The sequence below is a fragment of the Sapajus apella genome, unplaced genomic scaffold (genome assembly GCF_009761245.1).
Source record: "Sapajus apella isolate SASKATOON/1434 unplaced genomic scaffold, GSC_monkey_1.0 scaffold59, whole genome shotgun sequence".
NCBI classification, from domain to species: domain Eukaryota; kingdom Metazoa; phylum Chordata; class Mammalia; order Primates; family Cebidae; genus Sapajus; species Sapajus apella.
The window spans coordinates 13,346,067-13,364,480 of record NW_022436999.1 but is presented as its reverse complement, the minus strand read 5'-3'; the positions used below and the strand labels follow the sequence as shown (position 1 = coordinate 13,364,480).

Genomic DNA, 18,414 nt, shown 5'->3' with positions numbered 1-18,414 from the left:
ACCAGATATGTTGAATCCCCAAGCTTCCGTATCTCAGAATGTGATCTTACTGGAAACAGGGTCTTTACAGAGATAATCAAGTTAAAGTGAGGTTCTAAGGATGGGCCCTATTCCACTATGACTGGTATCCTTATTCAAAGGGGAAATTTAGACACAGAGGGAAGACGATATGAAGATACACAGGGAGGAGGCAGCCCTGTGACTGGAGTACTGCATCTGCAAGCCGGGGGCACCAAGGATGGTTGGCAAATGCACATGTTAGAAGAGGCAAGGAAGAGTTCTCCCCTAGAGCAGACAGAGAGAGCATGGCCCTGCCCACACCTTGAGTTTGGACTTCTAGCCTCCAGAATGGTAAGAGAATAAATTTCTGTTGTTTTAAGAAACTCAGATTTTGAGGCTAGGTGTGATGGCTCATGCCTGGTAATCCCAGCACTTTGAGAGGCTGAGGCGGGTGGATCACTTGAGGTCAGGAGTTTGCGACCAGCCTGGCCAACATGGTAAAACTCCATCCCTACTAAAAATACAAAAATTAGTTGGGTGTGGTGGCATGCACCTGTAATCCCAGCTGCTTGGTGGGCTGAGGCAGGAGAATCACTTGAATCTGGGAGGTGGAGGTTGCAGTGAGCTGAGATTGTGTCACTGCACTCCAGCCTGGGCAACAGAGCGAGACTCCATTAAAAAAAAAAAAAAAAAAAAAAGGAAGAAACCCAGATTCTGGAACTTTGGTAGAGCAACCCTAGGAAACCAGCATGGGTGAAGAGCAGAGGACATATAAACTATTGTGCTTTTTCCAGCTTCTTCACCTGCTCCTATTGGCTTCACTCGTCTACCAGCTGAAAGAATTTTCTACTGTTCACAGCTTTCAGAATCACCTCACTCACTCTGGGTTTTCCAGGAGCTCTGCTTTTGGTCCTCTTCTCATCTGTTCACATTATTTCCATCATCTTGAATATCACCTGGGCTGATGCTCCCTGTAGAAACAGGGAATAATGTGCCCCATGTTCCATTTGTGAAAAATCCACATCCATATCTATCATTTTGTAAGCCTAGAGTTTCCTTAGGAATCTTCTCCACCACTGCCAGCAAATAGAGTTCCTAATTAAACCTTCCTAATGAGCAGCTGCCTGGGAAAAGAATTCTGGGCCTATAGAATGGGGACAATGCTATAAGACACAGATATTGAAGATTAATTCTATACAATAAAGCCATGTAGAAGAAACTCTTATCTAAAAGGTCAGAGAGTGAAAAACATAAGAAAAAAGAAAATCCTCTTCTAAATTTAGTTATCTATTAAGAAAAAAGTCAGGCATCAAACTAAGCTTACTATCTTCCTTCCCCAAATCATCTCTTCTGGGCTCTCTGTCCTGGAAAATGGCATTGCATCCTCCTGATCAGTGAGTCTTCGTGCTGGGCTAGGGTGAGGCAATCAAGCTTCCTTGGGTGCACAATTCAAGGAGGCACTCACTTTTAAGGCCAGTCGGTCACCAGCTCCAGTCCAATATCCCTCCACATCATCTGTTAGCTGCACCTTGTCCATGGTGGATGCTTGGCATGCTGGGCTAACATCAAGGATCAGGGACAGGTGAACATCTTTCTAGTCTTCCTGTGGCTGTTCTAATAAAGACCTAGTCATCTGGCACCTATGTAGAGTTAGTTTACAATTATCAGTCTGTCTAGCCTTCAGTATCTTGCACCTTTGTTGTGTCTATATGACTCTCCGAGATGTAGAGAATAAAGCCCAAACTCCTTGGCACAGGCATCCAAGTTTCTTCCCATTGTGATCTCAACCCACCTTTCCAGCCTTATTTGGCACCACCATTTCCACCTCAAGAACTTTACAAGCCATCTAAGCTTGTTTAACTCACCATTCTCTACATATGCCTCACATTCCACATCTTGGCTCTTTAGCTCATGTTCTTTCTTCACCTTGGGTGGACTTTCTTCATCTGGTTTCCCAGCCCTGAAGTTCACCTCCCCTGGGAATCTTCTGTTGCTTAATCCCTGCATCATGGCTCTTGTTTTATGCTACCCTTTTCTTAGTTAGCATTTCCACATGGCCACCTACCCTCTCCCCCAGCACAGTGACCAGAGCGTCTGGCTGCTGGCACACTGTCAAGCGGCCCTTGTAATCTTCACACCACTTTGTACAGAAGGGTAACTCCACAAATATTTACTGAACCCATGTGTAAAACTGGTAAAAGGCAGCTTTTTATAAGCAATCATTTATTTTCTTCTCGAATTGCCACTCCTTTCATTCACTTCTACCTCTTCGTCTTCGACATCTGATTGTAGCAGTGAAACAAAATATGCAACTGGACTTGTACAAAAAGTGGTGAGAAAATTATTAGAAGACTTTACGTGGTGAGGACAGCAATTGTCATCTCTCTTATTCACAGCCCTTTTCTTAGGGCTTAGCAAACATTTGGTGCTTAGTAAGTAATTACTACAAGGGTGTGTTCACAGCAATTACAATTGTTTTTGCCAGTGTTTTTGCTGCATATTTGCTGTAAAGTTTATGTAAGGATTTATATCACTTTCAAGTTTTTAAAAAAACTATTTAAAATATCTGCATCCACTCCACACAGTAAAATATAAAGAATGATTTACAGTTTACCACTGTTCAGTTTTCTATTAATGACTCAGAAAAACCATAAGCCAGGTTGGGGTTTGACTCTACAGTCCTGGAGAGAGAATAAGGTGAGCAGTTGCTCCCAGCCCTCCCAGAATGTCATCAAGTGGCTTCATCACTTTGAGCTTTTGTGCTTTCCAGTAAGACCATGCATGAGAAGAGAGGGAAAACATTCTACATTTAGTAACATTTATTTATGCATTCAGTATCAAGTACATAAGTGCAAATATCCAGAGTCCGTAATTGAATCCATTAGGAACTACAGAGAAAGTAATACAAATTGTAATAAAGTTAACATGCTGGTACTTTTTAGTAACCATACATGTAAATCAGCGCACCAATCCCATACAACAAAAGTATTGCATGTTCGTTTTGGGTTTATTCATTTATTTAATTATTTTAAGTTATACAAAACTGATTACCATAAGTACGGTCGACTGTTTTTATTTTTACGTTGTGTGTGTTGGAAAAATGCTAAAACATCAGTCTACAATTCTATATATTGTTATTAAAGATTAATCCAACCAGCAACCCAAGGACATGTAAGCGATTTCCACTATTGCATCAGAGCACTCAGCAGGAAAGGCCTAGCCACGGGAACGTTAGAAGCTACAGAAGCATTGCAGAGAAGAGAAGAAGAACACCAAAGAAGGAAAGATAACTTGGGCTCTCACCATCATGCACTTTTTTTTAGCAACACAAAATTAAAAACCACATCTAATACACTTTTCTCTATACTTTAGTGGTTGACACAAGTGACTCAAATATCCTAAGAGTACAAGGAACAGCCTAAAAACAGCTGTTTTAAGGTTTGTCTCTAAGATTATGGTACTGGGGGGAAGGGGGCACAATCAATTTGCAGTAACGAGTAAGAAGGGAGCTGTTACCACTTCAGACATTCCTGTTTGTGTCCAGTCCCCGGTGCGATATCAGTTTACTCAGCGTGCCTCTTAGCGCCTGGGATTTTAGCCTGAATCCTAAAAAGACAGTATCAAAAGGTAGTAAATCACAAGTGTTATTAATGAAATCATTTTATGTGTTGTTGCTTTAATTAGCTAAGTGACCAAAGAGTTTAATATTCCAGAAGATATCATTTTTACCTATGTATGTCTGTAAATACTCTTATATAAAGCAATAAGAAAGTAAAAACTGGATAATGAAAATAACAACAACAAAAAAGAGAATTGGAAGAAAGGCACATTTTTTAGATCTTTTTAGGCAGATGAACATGTTGATTTGTTTCAGGATTACAGAAGCTGTGATATAATTAGGGTGATCATTTATCCCCCATCCGGGACACTTCAGAAAGAGAGAGAAAGTGCTATTACTAACTATGCCAGGAAGATGAGCATAACTAGAGATGATTATATAACTAGGGATGTAATCTGTTCTTGTGTTGGACATAGGAAAAGAAATCTATGTTCACCCTCAGAGTAGTCTAACTACCCAGAACTGGAATTTAAAAACCTGGGTCCTAGTCTCAGGCAGATCTATTAATTAGCTGCATGGCATCCGGCAAACTAATGGACTTTTCTTGTCCTAAATACTCATCATTAAAATATGGCACAGACTAGATATCGCCAGGGTCCCTGAAATTCTGTGATGCTCCCAATGTGGCAGCATGATTTTAGGATAGGTTTACACTGAAAGTGTTTTGTTAACTTGAACATTTATGAGCTCATTGTGCAGATTTTGATTGAGACCTCCCTCTGTGCCACCAGGTACCCTTCCATGTACTGCAATTCAGTGGTCGACAAAAGGGAAGAGATTCCTGCTCTTGTGGAGTTTTCATTCTTGTAGGGATTGAGGAGACAGAAATAAGCCAGAAGACAATAGAAGTTCAGATGGCGACAACTGCTATAAAGAAAATCAAGGCAGTATGGCAGACAGTGAGGGGCAAAGTGGTAAGGTGGGCAGCACCCCTTTAAATCCACTCATCTGAGAAACTGATCCTCAGAGGACAGGAAAGGGCCATCAGGCAAAGATCTAGATGTGAAGTGTTTCAGGAAGAGGGAGTAACAAGTGCAGAGGCATCACAGAGAGGACAAGCTGGTGGCAAGCAGAATGGAAGCCCATGTGTTTGGGGCATGGATAGGGGAGGTCTGAAAGGCAGGCAGGGACCAGATGGTGGGCGTTGGAGCTTGTGGGCTGTGGTAAGGAGTTTAGATTCTCCCCTGTGGGATGGGAAGTTATTGATGAATTTAGGTAGGGGAGTGATGTGATCTGATTAATGTTGTAAGAAGATCATGATGATGGCTGTGTGAAAAAAATAGGGAAATGGGAGTAGAAGCAATGAATAGTTGGAGAGAAACCCATAGCAGTCCAAGTACTAGATGGCAATGGCTGGACTGTATGGTAGACATGGAAATGAAGACAGTGGAACAGTCTCAGGATTAGTTTGGAGATGAGGCTGCAGGACCCACCTGATCTGTTGATGAACTGAATGCACAGGCTAGGATTAGAGGAAGAGTAATCAATGAAGATTCTTTGGTTTTTAGTCTGAGAAACGAGGTGAAAATGGCATTGACCAAGATGGTGATGACTGAAGGAAATACAAGTTCTTGGTTGAGATTTCAAGATGTTTGGCTATGTGAATCTGAATCTGTTTGGCTATGAGACACTTTAGAGAAACCTTACATAAAGAAGTGGATAGGCCTGGTGCTTAGTTGAAGAGGTCTGGGCTGGAGACACACGTTTGGAACCCTAGATACAAAAATAACCTTTGAAGTCACAGGACCAGAAGAGAGGTAGACAAGAGTAGGAGGAGCCAAGAGAGGACACATGCAATGATGGCTACCTAACTTCTATTTGAACACTTGAATGAATGTCAGGGAACTCACTCCTTTATGAGGCAGATGGCTCTATTATTGAACAACTCTAATCATTACTCTTTTCTCTCATATTAAAATCTCAGAACTTCTAAAATTTCCATTCATTGCTCTTTAGAGAAAAAGAGAAATACTATTCCTTTTACAATGTTAGACCTCCAAGTATTTGAGAATGGCTATGGTGTCCTTTTAAAGTCATCTCTTTTCCAGGGTAGTCATCCCCAGCAAAGTTTGCTCTTCACTGCTCATTACTGCTCATTACTATTAGATTTCTAATACCATAGTACCCTGGTCAACTTTGTGGCATTACTCCAATGTATTAATGCATCTGTTAAAATGTCCAACCCTGAAATTGAACACAGATATGAGATGGCTAATATGGAATATAATGTGACTGTGGCCTCTGTTGATTTAGACTTTGTACTCCTACTAGTAACAACTCAACTTGCATTTATTTTTTAAAGATACTTCAGCACATTATTGACTTACATTTGGCTGTGACCAATCAATCAATTAAAACCCCCAAGGTATTTTTTACATACACACTTACTGTTACCCTTTCTCATCTATCCCTCCCTGCATTCTATATCTATAATGCTGACTTTTTAGAAACCTAAATGTAGGGCTTTACTTTCCTTATTAATTTCATTTTATTGATTTTAATTCAGCAATCTAGCTTACTCAAGATCCTTTCATTCATTTTGAATCTTGAGCTTACTGTCTTCTGAATTTTCTTTCACTTCAAACTGTATCAAAATATCTTTTGATAAAGATATTTCATCTGTCTTCACACAGTCATGGAAGTAATGGGATTGAAAGTAATGGGATCAAAGGCAAGGCTCTGTGGCACATACCTTGCCTCAGACACATATTTGATGAATTAATAAACATCTTTAGGGTCTTTAGGGTCTACTATTCAACCTTCTAGAATTCTACCACCTGTGCTATCATCTGGATCATACATCTCCATTTTTCTCCACAAGGACACCAGAAAGACTTGTTGAGTATCCCCACTAAAATCAGAATACTCACTGACTAGGGCAGTCTATATCAGCCCAGGGTTTAGTGACCATATAATGATCTATTCTGAATATCTACAGTTTTACTAATTCAATCTGGATTTTTGCTTGAAATTAGGCCTTCAATTTATCAGAGATAATGCCTGGAATCTTTTCTTTCTTCTCATTTGAAGATCAGGACAGCTCCTTTCCAATTTCAGTTTTCAGGATGTCCTTTACTCCATGAGATTTATCAAAGGTCACCAAGAGAGCTTCTAGGTAAAGTCATAGGCTATTTTATCACTCTAAAACGTAACTCACCTAGACATAGGGAACTGTATTTACTTAAAGCAGATTTCTTATTATGGTGTCACCTACTTAAAGCTTTAATTTCCTCTACAATATTTATTTTGCCTTTTGAAATTTGAGGCCTTTTTTCTCACTTTCAAAACTCTAAGAAGTGTTATTATATATTATCAACCCCCATTTTAAGCTGGAAAACTGAGACCACAATGGCAAAATGACCTAGACAGGGTCGCTTAGTATGGAGGAGAGAGTGGCCCTGGGGTCTACTGGCCCAGTCTGGGACTGTCCTCTACCTCCATGCCCCATGAAGTGATCTCTAAGCAGTAATAGGATGGATGATGATGACAATGATATATAATATTGAGGGTTTCCTACCTCTAGTTAAGAATACTTTATAGACATGACCTCACTTAACCACCAAGAATTCTATGAGGTATTAACATTTCCAATTTACAGATAAGGAAACAGGCTCTTAGAGTCATATAACATCATGATGAGATTATACAGCTAAAAAAGCTAGAAACTGATTCAACCTAGTCTATCTGATTCTAACGATCATGTTCTTAACTGTTCCACTAAAATGGTGGAAGTTCTTTTGCTGGAATTATTCTAAGGTGTAATTAGAATTTCAGAGGTTGAAGAGGCCTTAGAGTTAAGATCCTACCAAGAAATTTCCTTCAAAATATAGTGCCAGACAAAACAGGTTATTTTGAAAAACTGTTGTTTCCTCCTTTGTGATAGATAGTAAAAACCATGTAACTTGCTGAGTTTCTCTTTTTGTCCCAGCTACTGGGAAGTTAAGAGCCAACTCTACCTGAAGCTCAATTACAGAAGCCACATTAGTCATAGCTAACATGTTTCCTTTCCATTCCTTTTCACAGCCTTGATTTCCAATTGTAATTTAACAAGTACATTGTATATACGTTATATTCGCTGCCATCTCTCTTTTCCCTCCATTTTAACCAGGCCATGCCCCTGTCACTTTCGTTTGAATAATGATAGCCGCCTAGAGAAATCTCTAGTCTTTCCCCTCTCCAATTCTTTTCTCACTAAACTGCCATAGTGATATTTAAAAAGCACAAATCTGATAACATCAATCCCCTGCTTAAAAACGTCAAGGGCCGGCCATTTCCTGTTGGGTTGGAGTCAAAACCCCACAGAGCATTCACCCCTGGCCTCAGCCTCTCTTCCTAAATTCCTTCTAGTTGATTTTTCGACTCATTTAAGCTCTAGACACACTGGTTGACAGTTTCCTCTTGAACGTGACTGACATTTTCATGCTTCTCTGCCTTTGCTTTATTGTCTCTTCCTCTTACAATGTCTTTCCTCTCATCACCCACCTGATGACTGTTTACCCATCCTTCAAGGCCCAGGTCAAATGCCACCTTATCTTAATGGCTTTCCACTATCCTGTCCAGGAAGGAACAATGGTTTCTTCATCTCTCTGACTTTCGTATTTCATACAGCTCTATTATACTTATCATATTTTATTATAGTTTATTTCTGTACAATTTTGTCTGCACCACTAGGCTAAGAGCTCTTTTAGGGCTGAGATCATTTCATTTATCTTTATACCCTCTGTACCTGTCATATGAAGTCTCCAGAACATAACAGGTACTCCTCTTTTTGGACTCAACCAACAGACCAAATGAAAAAGTAAGAGATAAGGCCGGGCGCGTTGTCTCAAGCCTGTAATCCCAGCACTTTGGGAGGCTGAGGCGGGTGGATCACGAGGTCAAGAGATCGAGACCATCCTGGTCAACATGGTGAAACCCCGTCTCTACTAAAAATACAAAAAATTAGCTGGGCATGGTGGCGCGTGCCTGTAATCCCAGCTACTCAGGAGGCTGAGGCAGGAGAATTGCCTGAACCCAGGAGGCAGAGGTTGCGGTGAGCCGAGATCGCGCCATTGCACTCCAGCCTGGGTAACATGAGTGAAACTCCGTCTCAAAAAAAAAAAAAAAAAAAAAAGAAAAAGTAAGAGATGTGATTTGTGATCCCCAAACTAAGTATTGGACAACTTAGGTCTAGAACTTCTATCTTCCAGTTTCCAAACCCCTATTCTGGTGTTCTTTAATGTAGTTTATGAACACAGTTCTAGCTGCCAAAAAGTCACCTGGGAAGTTCATTAAAATAAAAATTCCAGGTCACCAATCCTAGAAATTCTAATTATATAGGTCTGTGTGGGGTCTTGGAATTCGTATTTTTAAATAGGCTCCACAGGTTTGGGTGCCACCAAGTCTCATACTGCGCTATGCTACCATTTCTTAATATAAAATAAAATGATTATTTTATGCTTAATGTGTTGATTTTCATTAGGTATTGGTTACACCTGGGTCCAAGCTGGTAAGTTCAGGCATTCTGAAATGTGTTGTAGATCTCTCACAGATCCAAATTCAACACAGAACCCTATGAGTTCCTAATGAATTCAAGAGAAAAAATGTAAATAATACATAGTAAAAAACAAAAGTTTATAAACTTCAGGAGATAACTGAAGCAGATCACATATAATCTAATGGCAGAGGAACTTCAATGTGATTGGCCTTTCTTATTTTGTTATTATACATCTTTAACTATCTAAAATGCCTCTCTCTAAATCTGACCCCCACCTAGGTCCAGCCACATAATTATCGGATAATTAGATAGAGTTTTTGTGAAAAAGTCTACTCCTTTGGTGATATGTATTTGTAGTTGAAGATTAGGCTGGCTTTTTAATAAAGCAAAATATTGAATAAAAATGCAATATAAGAGCTATCACTTTAGATGACTATACATCTAAAAATAGTAATGTAAGAAGTAAGGAAAACTCCTAAGTTTAATGGCCATGTTAGCTGTTGATATGTAAAACTAAAATCTCTATCTCCTAATATGTAAGGTAGCCATAAAGTAAGGCTTGTTTAAGACTCAGGTTTAAAAAGCAATGGGATTAAACACATACACATAATTGTTGAATTAAAATGGTGTGATGTTATTTAGCTGGCAAACATTTTATGTATTTTAAAGTTCTAAAATAATTCAAGGTTTAAAAGTAATTTTAATGTTTCTTAAAAATTAGTGCCATTCATTGTTTAAAGGATTAAAAATGTTAACTTAATTGTTTTTATTTGAATTACACTGTTAATTTTATTTTTGGAATCAAGTTTTCCTCCTTCCTCCAATGCATCTTGTTCTTGTACATGGGGCAGTCCTTAGATGGAGCTTAATATCATTCATTCATTAAAACTCACTGTGAAACTTGAAATAAACCATGGGGTTTTATTTAATTGAGAGTTAAAAAACTTAAATTAATCTGTCATTTTACTATCTTCTCATTACCCCTATCCTAATCTACTCATTGGATCTTATACATTGCCCTATGTGACTTACTTTGCCACAACAGCATTTATGTGAGTCCTCACAAGTCCCAGATATTGGTCAATCTGTGCCTACACAGAGAAAAAAAATAATGAGCACATCCAAAGATCATGAGGTCAAAATTTTATGTCATTGTTTGACATCACATAGAACTTACCTGGTGCTTAACATACACTACAGGTAGAGTAAACATTGAAACCACAGCTGGGATGAAAAACAAATACAGTATTAAAATTCTGAGTTATCAATAAGAATACACTTATAGATACATTTTTATATTGTTATATGATATTATAGCATTATTTGGAATATCCAGCACTTTATTTTATTTTTTATCCCCTATTTTGGGAAGCAATATCCAGAATTCTAGATAAAAGATGACGGGCAGTTCATAGGGAAAATAAAATGATGCTGAGCCCTATACAGGTATTTTGTAATTATTACTAGAATTAGGATACACTTTCCCCTCCCAAGATGCAAATGAATCTCTATCCATTGCTGCCACTGTAAACAGATCCAAATATATATTATAAGCCAAAAAGAAGCCAGTTATGTTTGAAGAAAAAAAAAAAAAAAAACCTTTAGACTTAAGAATTCATTATTAGTGTATAATATATATTACACACTTTAATTGAACTATGACAGTAAGAGAAGTGCTCTGTACTCAGATATATCTGGCATTTGTTCCTAGGAATCTCTTTAAACAAATGAAAAGCTTACAGCCTAGGAAGCAGCGTTTTCACAGAGGATGTGAAGGAAGATGTATATACTCTCATCTGCTCTTACCCATGAGCAGCAGGGTCAGGCCATTGAAGAGAGCGCCAACGTAGGTCAGGAGCCACATCAGGACTGCGAACTGAAGAACAAAAGCATTGTTCCTAAAACCCTTCCTGACAAGAAGAGTCTCATATCATTGACTTTTACCTAGATTCATATTTGAGTCAGAATACATCATGATTTCAATAGTCAATGAAAGGTGTTGAAAGCTCTTCACAGAATCATTGAAAGGAGATGCAGTCTTTAGTTCTCTTGGAAACCTTTGGACCACTTTGTGATAAGGTTTGAGAGACACAGGAAATAATCTAGGCCAGGGGTCAGCAAGCTGTGGCCCTTGACCTGTTTTTGTATATGCCCACGAGTTAACAATGATTTTCACATTTTTAAATGGTCAAATAAAATAAAACAAGAGTACTATTTTCTAATATGTGAAATGATATTGAATCAAATTATCAGTGTTCATTAAGTTTTATGGGCACATAGTCAAGCTCTTCCTCTTTCTATTGTCTTTTTCTGCTTTTGTACTACAATGGCAAAGTTGAAAAGGTGCCACAGATAGTGTGGCGTGCAAAGCCTAAAATATCTACCATCTGGCTCTTCGTGGATAAGGTTTGCTGACCCCTGTTCTGGCCTACCATTTTTACATTACAAATACAACCATGACCTTAAAGCACTAAGGTAAGTAATTATAATTGCCCTGTTATCTCTCTTCAGTCATTATATGGCAAGTCATTATTCCAGTAAAGCATTTTGAGGGTCAAACCCGCATTTTTCATTTTTCCTTCTGCCCTTCCTTGAACAGCTACCAAACAGCTCCCAGTACAAGCCCCTGCCATGGTGTGTACAAAGTGCTCTGGGAGCACAGAACCCTCACAACTACCTTGCCTGGGCTTTCCCAGCTTTGCTTATGGCTATGCCGAATCACAATTGACTAACTTGGATTCTACTGTAAATCACCAGGAGGCCAAAGCAGCTTGTTGAAAGGAACCCAGCAAATTCAGTGAGAGCCCCAGGTGCTTCTGATCCTCATCAAGTGAGGGGCTGGGCATACCTGTACCCTTCAGATGGCTCAGTCTCCCAGCTGTAACTATGTAAGCACACTTCGAGGTCTTACTATTAATATTTGCAGAATCCAGAGTTTCCTTCAATGCAAAAATATATGTTTTTCACATTCCCTATCTAGAATTTTTTATATTAACATTAATTTTGGGAAATTGTTGGAGGAACTAAAAATGGTTTAAGGAGAAATCTGGTGCATTGTAAAGACTGTAGAGCTAGAAGCTATGTGACCTAGGTTTGATTCCAGCTCTGCTAGTGACTCACTGGGAAACCCTGAAATGTTTTCATCTCTCTGAGCCACAGTTTCATCATTGGTACAATGAAGGGATTAGACTGTTTCTTGGTGTCATACAACTGGAGGTCTTCTGACTCTAGAATATAATTAGCACTTGGTTTTCATTCTCTGTGATGTAGCAGTTTATAGTATTATACTTTTAGGGAAAATAACAGTCAAGATTGTAAAGTAAGCAGCTTAAGCAACTGTACTTTTAAGGAATCCACCAGGTCCTGGACAAGGAAGAGCCTCCTCAGTTCCTTAAGTGTGCTGTTCACGTAGAACTGCAGGCAGTCCGTGTACTTCTGAATCTGCTCCTGAGAAAGGGTGATCTCAAGCTCCAAGTAGGCCCTGTCAACAAACCATTCCCACAGAGAATTTCATCAGAGGGAATCATGAGACAGGCTGCCACACCCCCCATTAATAGTTGAGTGTTCCTTTTCTCACTCTGAGAGTGAGGGCGGGGACATCTCTGGGGGGCTATGCCAGCCAGCAAGGGCCACAGGGCACCATCCACATCTGCTTCCAGTGCACTGGGAACACAGAAAGCATGGTTCTCAGTGGAGCATTGTGACTGTTTCTGGCTATCTAAGAAATAGCATGGGAAGGCTGAAAATTCAGAGAAACCAGCTGGGACCAGAGAAAAAAAATCAGTGCAAAATCAGCTCATTTGCTGAATTCTCCATACATAACTTCATGGAGATAAATTATCTTTTTAAAGTAGTTGAGATAGCCCAAAATCCTAGCTGCCGACTGTTCCTCTTAAGAACTCTAAGAATTTGGGCCGGGCGCGGTGGCTCACGCCTGTAATCCCAGCACTTTGGGAGGCCGAGGCGGGTGGATCACGAGGTCAAGAGATCGAGACCAACCTGGTCAACATGGTGAAACCCCGTCTCTACTAAAAATACAAAAAATTAGCTGGGCATGGTGGTGCGTGCCTATAATCCCAGCTACTCAGGAGGCTGAGGCAGGAGAATTGCCTGAACCCAGGAGGCGGAGGTTGCGGTGAGCCGAGATCGCGCCATTGCACTCCAGCCTGGGTAACAAGAGTGAAACTCTGTCTCAAAAAAAAAAAAAAAAAAGAACTCTAAGAATTCATGTTTAAATTCTGGATTTACTTCCAGGTTTATCGAAAGAGCACTGAAAACTCAAGTGACCTGGGCCATATTCAAATACTTATGGGTTCTACTGAGTGGTATTTTTAGTAATAACATTTTTCATTAGTTAAAAACTGTTAAATTTAACTCTTGGGTGGGAAAAACATGTAAAATACAAATAGACAAATATCATCCCAGCTTAAGCCTCTTCAGCTTGGCCAAGCTCCTCCAGAGAGATCCATCCTTCCTCCCTCCTTTCCTCTGCTTTAAGACAGCACCTATTATCTACCTAGAGGATACTCCTAGAGTGCTTTAAGTGCTTACTTAACTCTGTGTTGAGATAAAAAGAGTAAAGCAGTATTTGGCTTGAGTTTTCAGGAGTATTATGGACTGAATGTGTCCTCCCCAAATTCATGTTGAAATCTTAAGCTCCAATGTGACAGTGTTAGGAGGTGGTGCCTTCGGAAGGTGATTAGATCATGAGTGTGCAGCCCTCACAAATGGGATTAGTGCCCTTAGAAAAGAGGCCCAAGGGAACTTGTTCACTCCATCCCACAGTAAAAGTGGGATACAGTGAGGAATTGGCAATCTGCAACCCAGGCGAGGGCCCTCAACAGAACCCAACCCTGCTGGCACCCTAATCTTGGATTTCCCAGCCTCTAGAACTGTGAGAAATAGATTTCTGTTGCTTATAAGCCACTCAGTCTATGGTATTCTGTTATAGCAGGTGGCAGTGCTAACACCTCCCTCTGCCACATGTCATATATCCTCTTAGTAGACTGCCCTTTTATTTTTGTATTTCCTCCTCTTCAATGTGCATTCAAATCAGGTTTTCCCCAGTATAAAAATGCAGAGAAGGATATATGATAAATCTGTTCATGAACGCTGCACCCCCTCAGAAGGTTGGTCCTTTGGTGTTAAACTTCTAGAGAAGAGCATGGAAACAAAATTCCAAATACTCTAGTCCTGGTTTCGTGCTATTTACTGGCCACCTGGCCTTGAGCATGTCACATTACTTCTTGGAACCTCAGTGTTCCCACTTGTAAATAGGAATGAAAATGCCTGCTGTGCCTTTCTCATATAGTTAAGAGGATTAAGTAATTGTTGGATTATGATTACTGTTAGAAGTAAATACATATGAAAACTCAACAAAGCAATAAGTATTAGAATAAGAATAATCAAATTTGTTTCACAAATTCACCAGCAATGTTATATACTCAAAGACAAGGTGTTAGGGGAGACTCTAAGAGGTCTGTTGGGTCTCAGAGAAACATGACTCAAGTGCATCTGTGAGCTGAAATACAGGTGAGGGGAAAAGCCCCTGCTTGGGGGGTGAGGGCTCCTCAGTTGAGGCACTCACTTGAAAGGGTGGCCCTCGTCGGTTTTCTGCACAGCTTGTAAAACAGACTTGTAGATGCGGAAACTGATGGTGGCTGAGAGCGCAGCCAGGGCCAGGTAGGCCACGACGCTCACCACGCTGAACTGGGTCAGGGAGAAGAGCAGCAGCAGGAAACTCCCAAACACGATGCCCGTCTGCTTGATGTCCCGCCAGTACAGCAGGTCAATAGCTGCAGGAGAAGACACAAAACACACCCTGCTGAGCTCCCACAGTGCCACCACATGAACCGCTGTGGCTCACTCCACCAAACTGTGGTTGCTGTGGGTTCTCACCTGGCATCTGGATTCCTAAACACAAGTGAGCAGGCACACGGCTATACCAAGGGCACTTACTGTCATTCCACTTTGGTTTGGAAGAATCATTTCTACCCTTGAGGATAATTCACAAATTCACATATAAGAAAAGACTGTTGAATCCCCATTGACCATATTGTGATAGCTATAGCTCTGTGGGCTACACTATCCACACAGTGGCCCGAATTATGTGACTTTGAAAGAAACTTGAAAATACAGAGGACTCTGTGAAGTACCTGTTCTCCTCTTTCAGATAGCATTGCTTATGCGTGCATCTTACTGCTGTGCTGACAATTTTATGACTCAATGGTGGCCTTTAGATGTACATACTGGTCATACAAATGTCCCTGCTGCTGAGAATGGGCAGCAACAATGAAAAGAAAGGTCTGGGAGAAGTGGTGTCTTCGGAAGCACAGAGGAAGGTCAGGAGTTGCCAGCCAATACCATATACATCCGGACAAAGACATGGCCTGCCTCCAAAACAAGAGCAAAACTGACAAGTTAGTGGTGGTGTCAAGAGACCCTGGAGGCTGGGTAAGGTGGCTCATGTCTGTAATCCCAGCACTTTGGGAGGCTGAGGTGGGTGGATTATCTGAGGTCAGGAGTTTGAGATCAGCCTAGCCAACATGGTGAGACTCTGTCTCTACTTAAAATATAAAACATTAAGCCAGGCGTGGTGGTGGGTGCCTGTAGTCCCAGCTACTTGGGAGGCTGAGGGAGGAGAATTGCCTGAACCTGGGAAGCTGAGATTGCAGTGAACCGAGATCATGCCATCGCCAATTGGGCACGTGACAAATGGTTTTCATAGAATATTATGCCAATCAATTTTAAGGAAGAGAAATAAGATGCAAAATTCCCATCTCACAACCAAATGTAAATGGAAGTGGTTTGTACTGCCAGCTTCACCTGCAGTGTACCTACAGACACCCGGTTTACAGAATTAGACTACGGTCATTTGCTTATAGGAAGAGAGAATTGACCAGGTTGAAGAGAGCAGGGAGCTACTCCCATCTGACATGGGTATGTAATTAGCTTGAAAGAACAGTTTTGAAAAAGTCACATGCCCTCATAAGAATGCAAGCCAGGAGAGGTGACATAAGGAATTTTGCAGATTAAAGTACTAACCCTCTCTTTGGCCACAGACTTATCTCAGGCTGGCTGGAGAGTAAATCAGGGCTAAAAGGTGAAGAGTCTCTTTCATAACAGGCTGAGGATACTCCCAGCAATCTGAAGCTGGAGAGAAAATTCACTCCCTACAAACTCCCCACCCACCACTACTATCTGGGCCATCAGGGATATTAACTCAGACTCCAGTAGGCAAAATTTGTTCCCTTTCCTCTATAACAGTTCTGCCATGTGGGAAATAGAGAAGAGGCTCACAAGCATGTTTTGGGAGTGAAACAGATTTTTTTTCTCTTTTGAGTAGGGCTGGTCCTACAAATAGGTTTCCAGAGGCAAAAATAAAAAAATAAAAAAACAAAGGACTGTGCTCTAAAGCCTCTCTCTTCTCCCTATCCCAACCCCAGTCACACTGACTGACCATTAGGAATTCATTCCTTTGGCCCAACCCTTTTCCATCCTCGAAGTAGTTGTTACCATCTTTTTTTTTAATGCAAAGATGCTAGAATAGAATAATGCATTAAAGATTTGCTTGTCCTTAACAACAAAATATGAATGAGTTCACCAAATGATTTTTCTTTTAGAAGAGTTTGTTTAGAATAAAGCACCAAAAATTATAATCCTTTTCAGGTGGAGAAGAGGGATCTTTTGGAAGACATGACCTGCAATAAACCCCTGGAACTCGGGGGGTAGAGGACAGAGTGGGAGAAAAAAGCTTCTCCACAGAAGCCCAGCAGCTCCAGGGTTGAGCGGACTGGAGACAATAAATTGGGGTATGCCTAGGCTAAAGGTCTAAAGCCTAGGCAGCAGGGCTAACGGTCTTTGAGGGTCTAGGGCCTCCAGGTATTTACTCTCTTTGTGAAGGGGAGGGGCAAAGGGGAATTAAAAGGAAACTAAAGCATCACCACTGACTAAAGTGTTACCTCTTACACAACTGTTTTCATTTATTGAGCAGGAACTAAGTGCCAGGCTTTGTGCTGAGTAGGGTGGTGGGGATTTAAAAATACGTTAATTGTACAAAAACACACACACACTCACACAAATCAATAAGAAATAAATGGTAATCTATTTTATGATGCACATACACATATGGAAACAAATACATTATAAGACAGCATGATTTGTGCTGAAGGGGGCACTCTTTAGTGTGAAGGAAGATGCTTACCCACTTGTGAGATTGAAGGGGCTCAGGAGAGCCTCAAAGTAGTTTTCAAAGAGAAGATAGAATTTGCTATTTTCAAGTGAATCCCCTCTGAATGAATTGCTTTCTACTTTGTAGAAATGGCATGCTTTCTAGCAAAGCTTAAATCTCCAACCACCAGAATGCCTGCTCAAGAAATCTACGAACGGCAGGCACTTCATGGGCTTTCCCTGAAGAAACTGTGGGCAAAAGGCATTAACTAGGTAACATGAGTTTGCTGTAGAGTCATCTCAGCAGGTCTTTCAACTACCTGCTATAAGATTGTAGGAGGTTTCTCATAAGGAGGTTAACAAAAGGATTGTTATCTTAAAACAATGGGCTGTTGTTTCTGAATACTTTGTAACAAGATAATTTACACTGATTCTGAAATGTTCAAAGCACTCTCTCTCATATGTTACCTCACAGAAACCTCAGAATAAACTCCATTACATAGGTATCTAACAAGCAAGGAAACTAAACTTTTAGAAATTTGTGAAGCTGCCTTTTCAAAATTATCACTGAGATAGTGAAAGAAATCTAACTAACTCTGTCTTGCTTCTAACCTCCAAGCTGTGCTTGTTCATTCCTGGGCATAGGCTGAACTAACTTTGGGAGAAATTTAGTTTATAGTTTAAACCAAGAGGGTAGCAGCCCTTTCCCAAAGCACACCTTTTCTTGCCTAGGGACTAGATTGCCTTTGTAGGACAAACATTAGCCACAAGATGAGAGATGATGGTTTAGGAGTCATGCAGCTGGAGGCTACAAGATTCTGACCCTCCCTAAACTGCTCCTAAGATCAGTGCTTGAGATATTTTGCAGACCCTGCACTTGATGGATCAGTTGGCCCCACTCAGGTCAATAAACTGGCTCATCTGATCTTGTGGTCCCCACCCAGGAACTAACTGAGCACAAGAAGACAGCACCAACTCGAAAGGATTTCATCTCTGACCAGTCAGTACTCTTTGCTCAGTGGCTTCTCCCAACACACCAAGTTATCCTTAAAAACTGCTCCCTGAATGCCCCAAGAGACTGATTTGAGTAATGATAAAACTTGAGTCCCCTGCACAGCCAGCTCTGTGTGAAGTACTCTTTCTTCAGTGC

At 40.6% G+C, this 18,414-nt stretch overlaps 1 protein-coding gene across 7 annotated transcripts in view; it reads right to left on the bottom strand.

Annotated features, from left to right (window-relative positions):
- Positions 1-2,801: 2,801 nt before the first annotated feature.
- RTN1 (reticulon 1) overlaps positions 2,802-18,414 on the bottom strand; it is a 468,840-nt gene continuing 453,227 nt past the window's right edge. For 6 of the 7 annotated variants that reach the window (XM_032246119.1, XM_032246116.1, XM_032246117.1 and 3 more), the window contains 6 exons: positions 14,683-14,890; positions 12,438-12,576; positions 10,902-10,971; positions 10,273-10,319; positions 10,128-10,186; positions 2,802-3,606 (listed from right to left, as the gene is read on the bottom strand). In XM_032246119.1, the coding sequence (XP_032102010.1) occupies positions 3,564-3,606; positions 10,128-10,186; positions 10,273-10,319; positions 10,902-10,971; positions 12,438-12,576; positions 14,683-14,890 (566 nt within the window). In that variant the 3' untranslated portion in view covers positions 2,802-3,563. The remainder of the gene's footprint in view (positions 3,607-10,127; positions 10,187-10,272; positions 10,320-10,901; positions 10,972-12,437; positions 12,577-14,682; positions 14,891-18,414) is intronic. The other variant, XM_032246118.1, reaches the window with a different exon arrangement.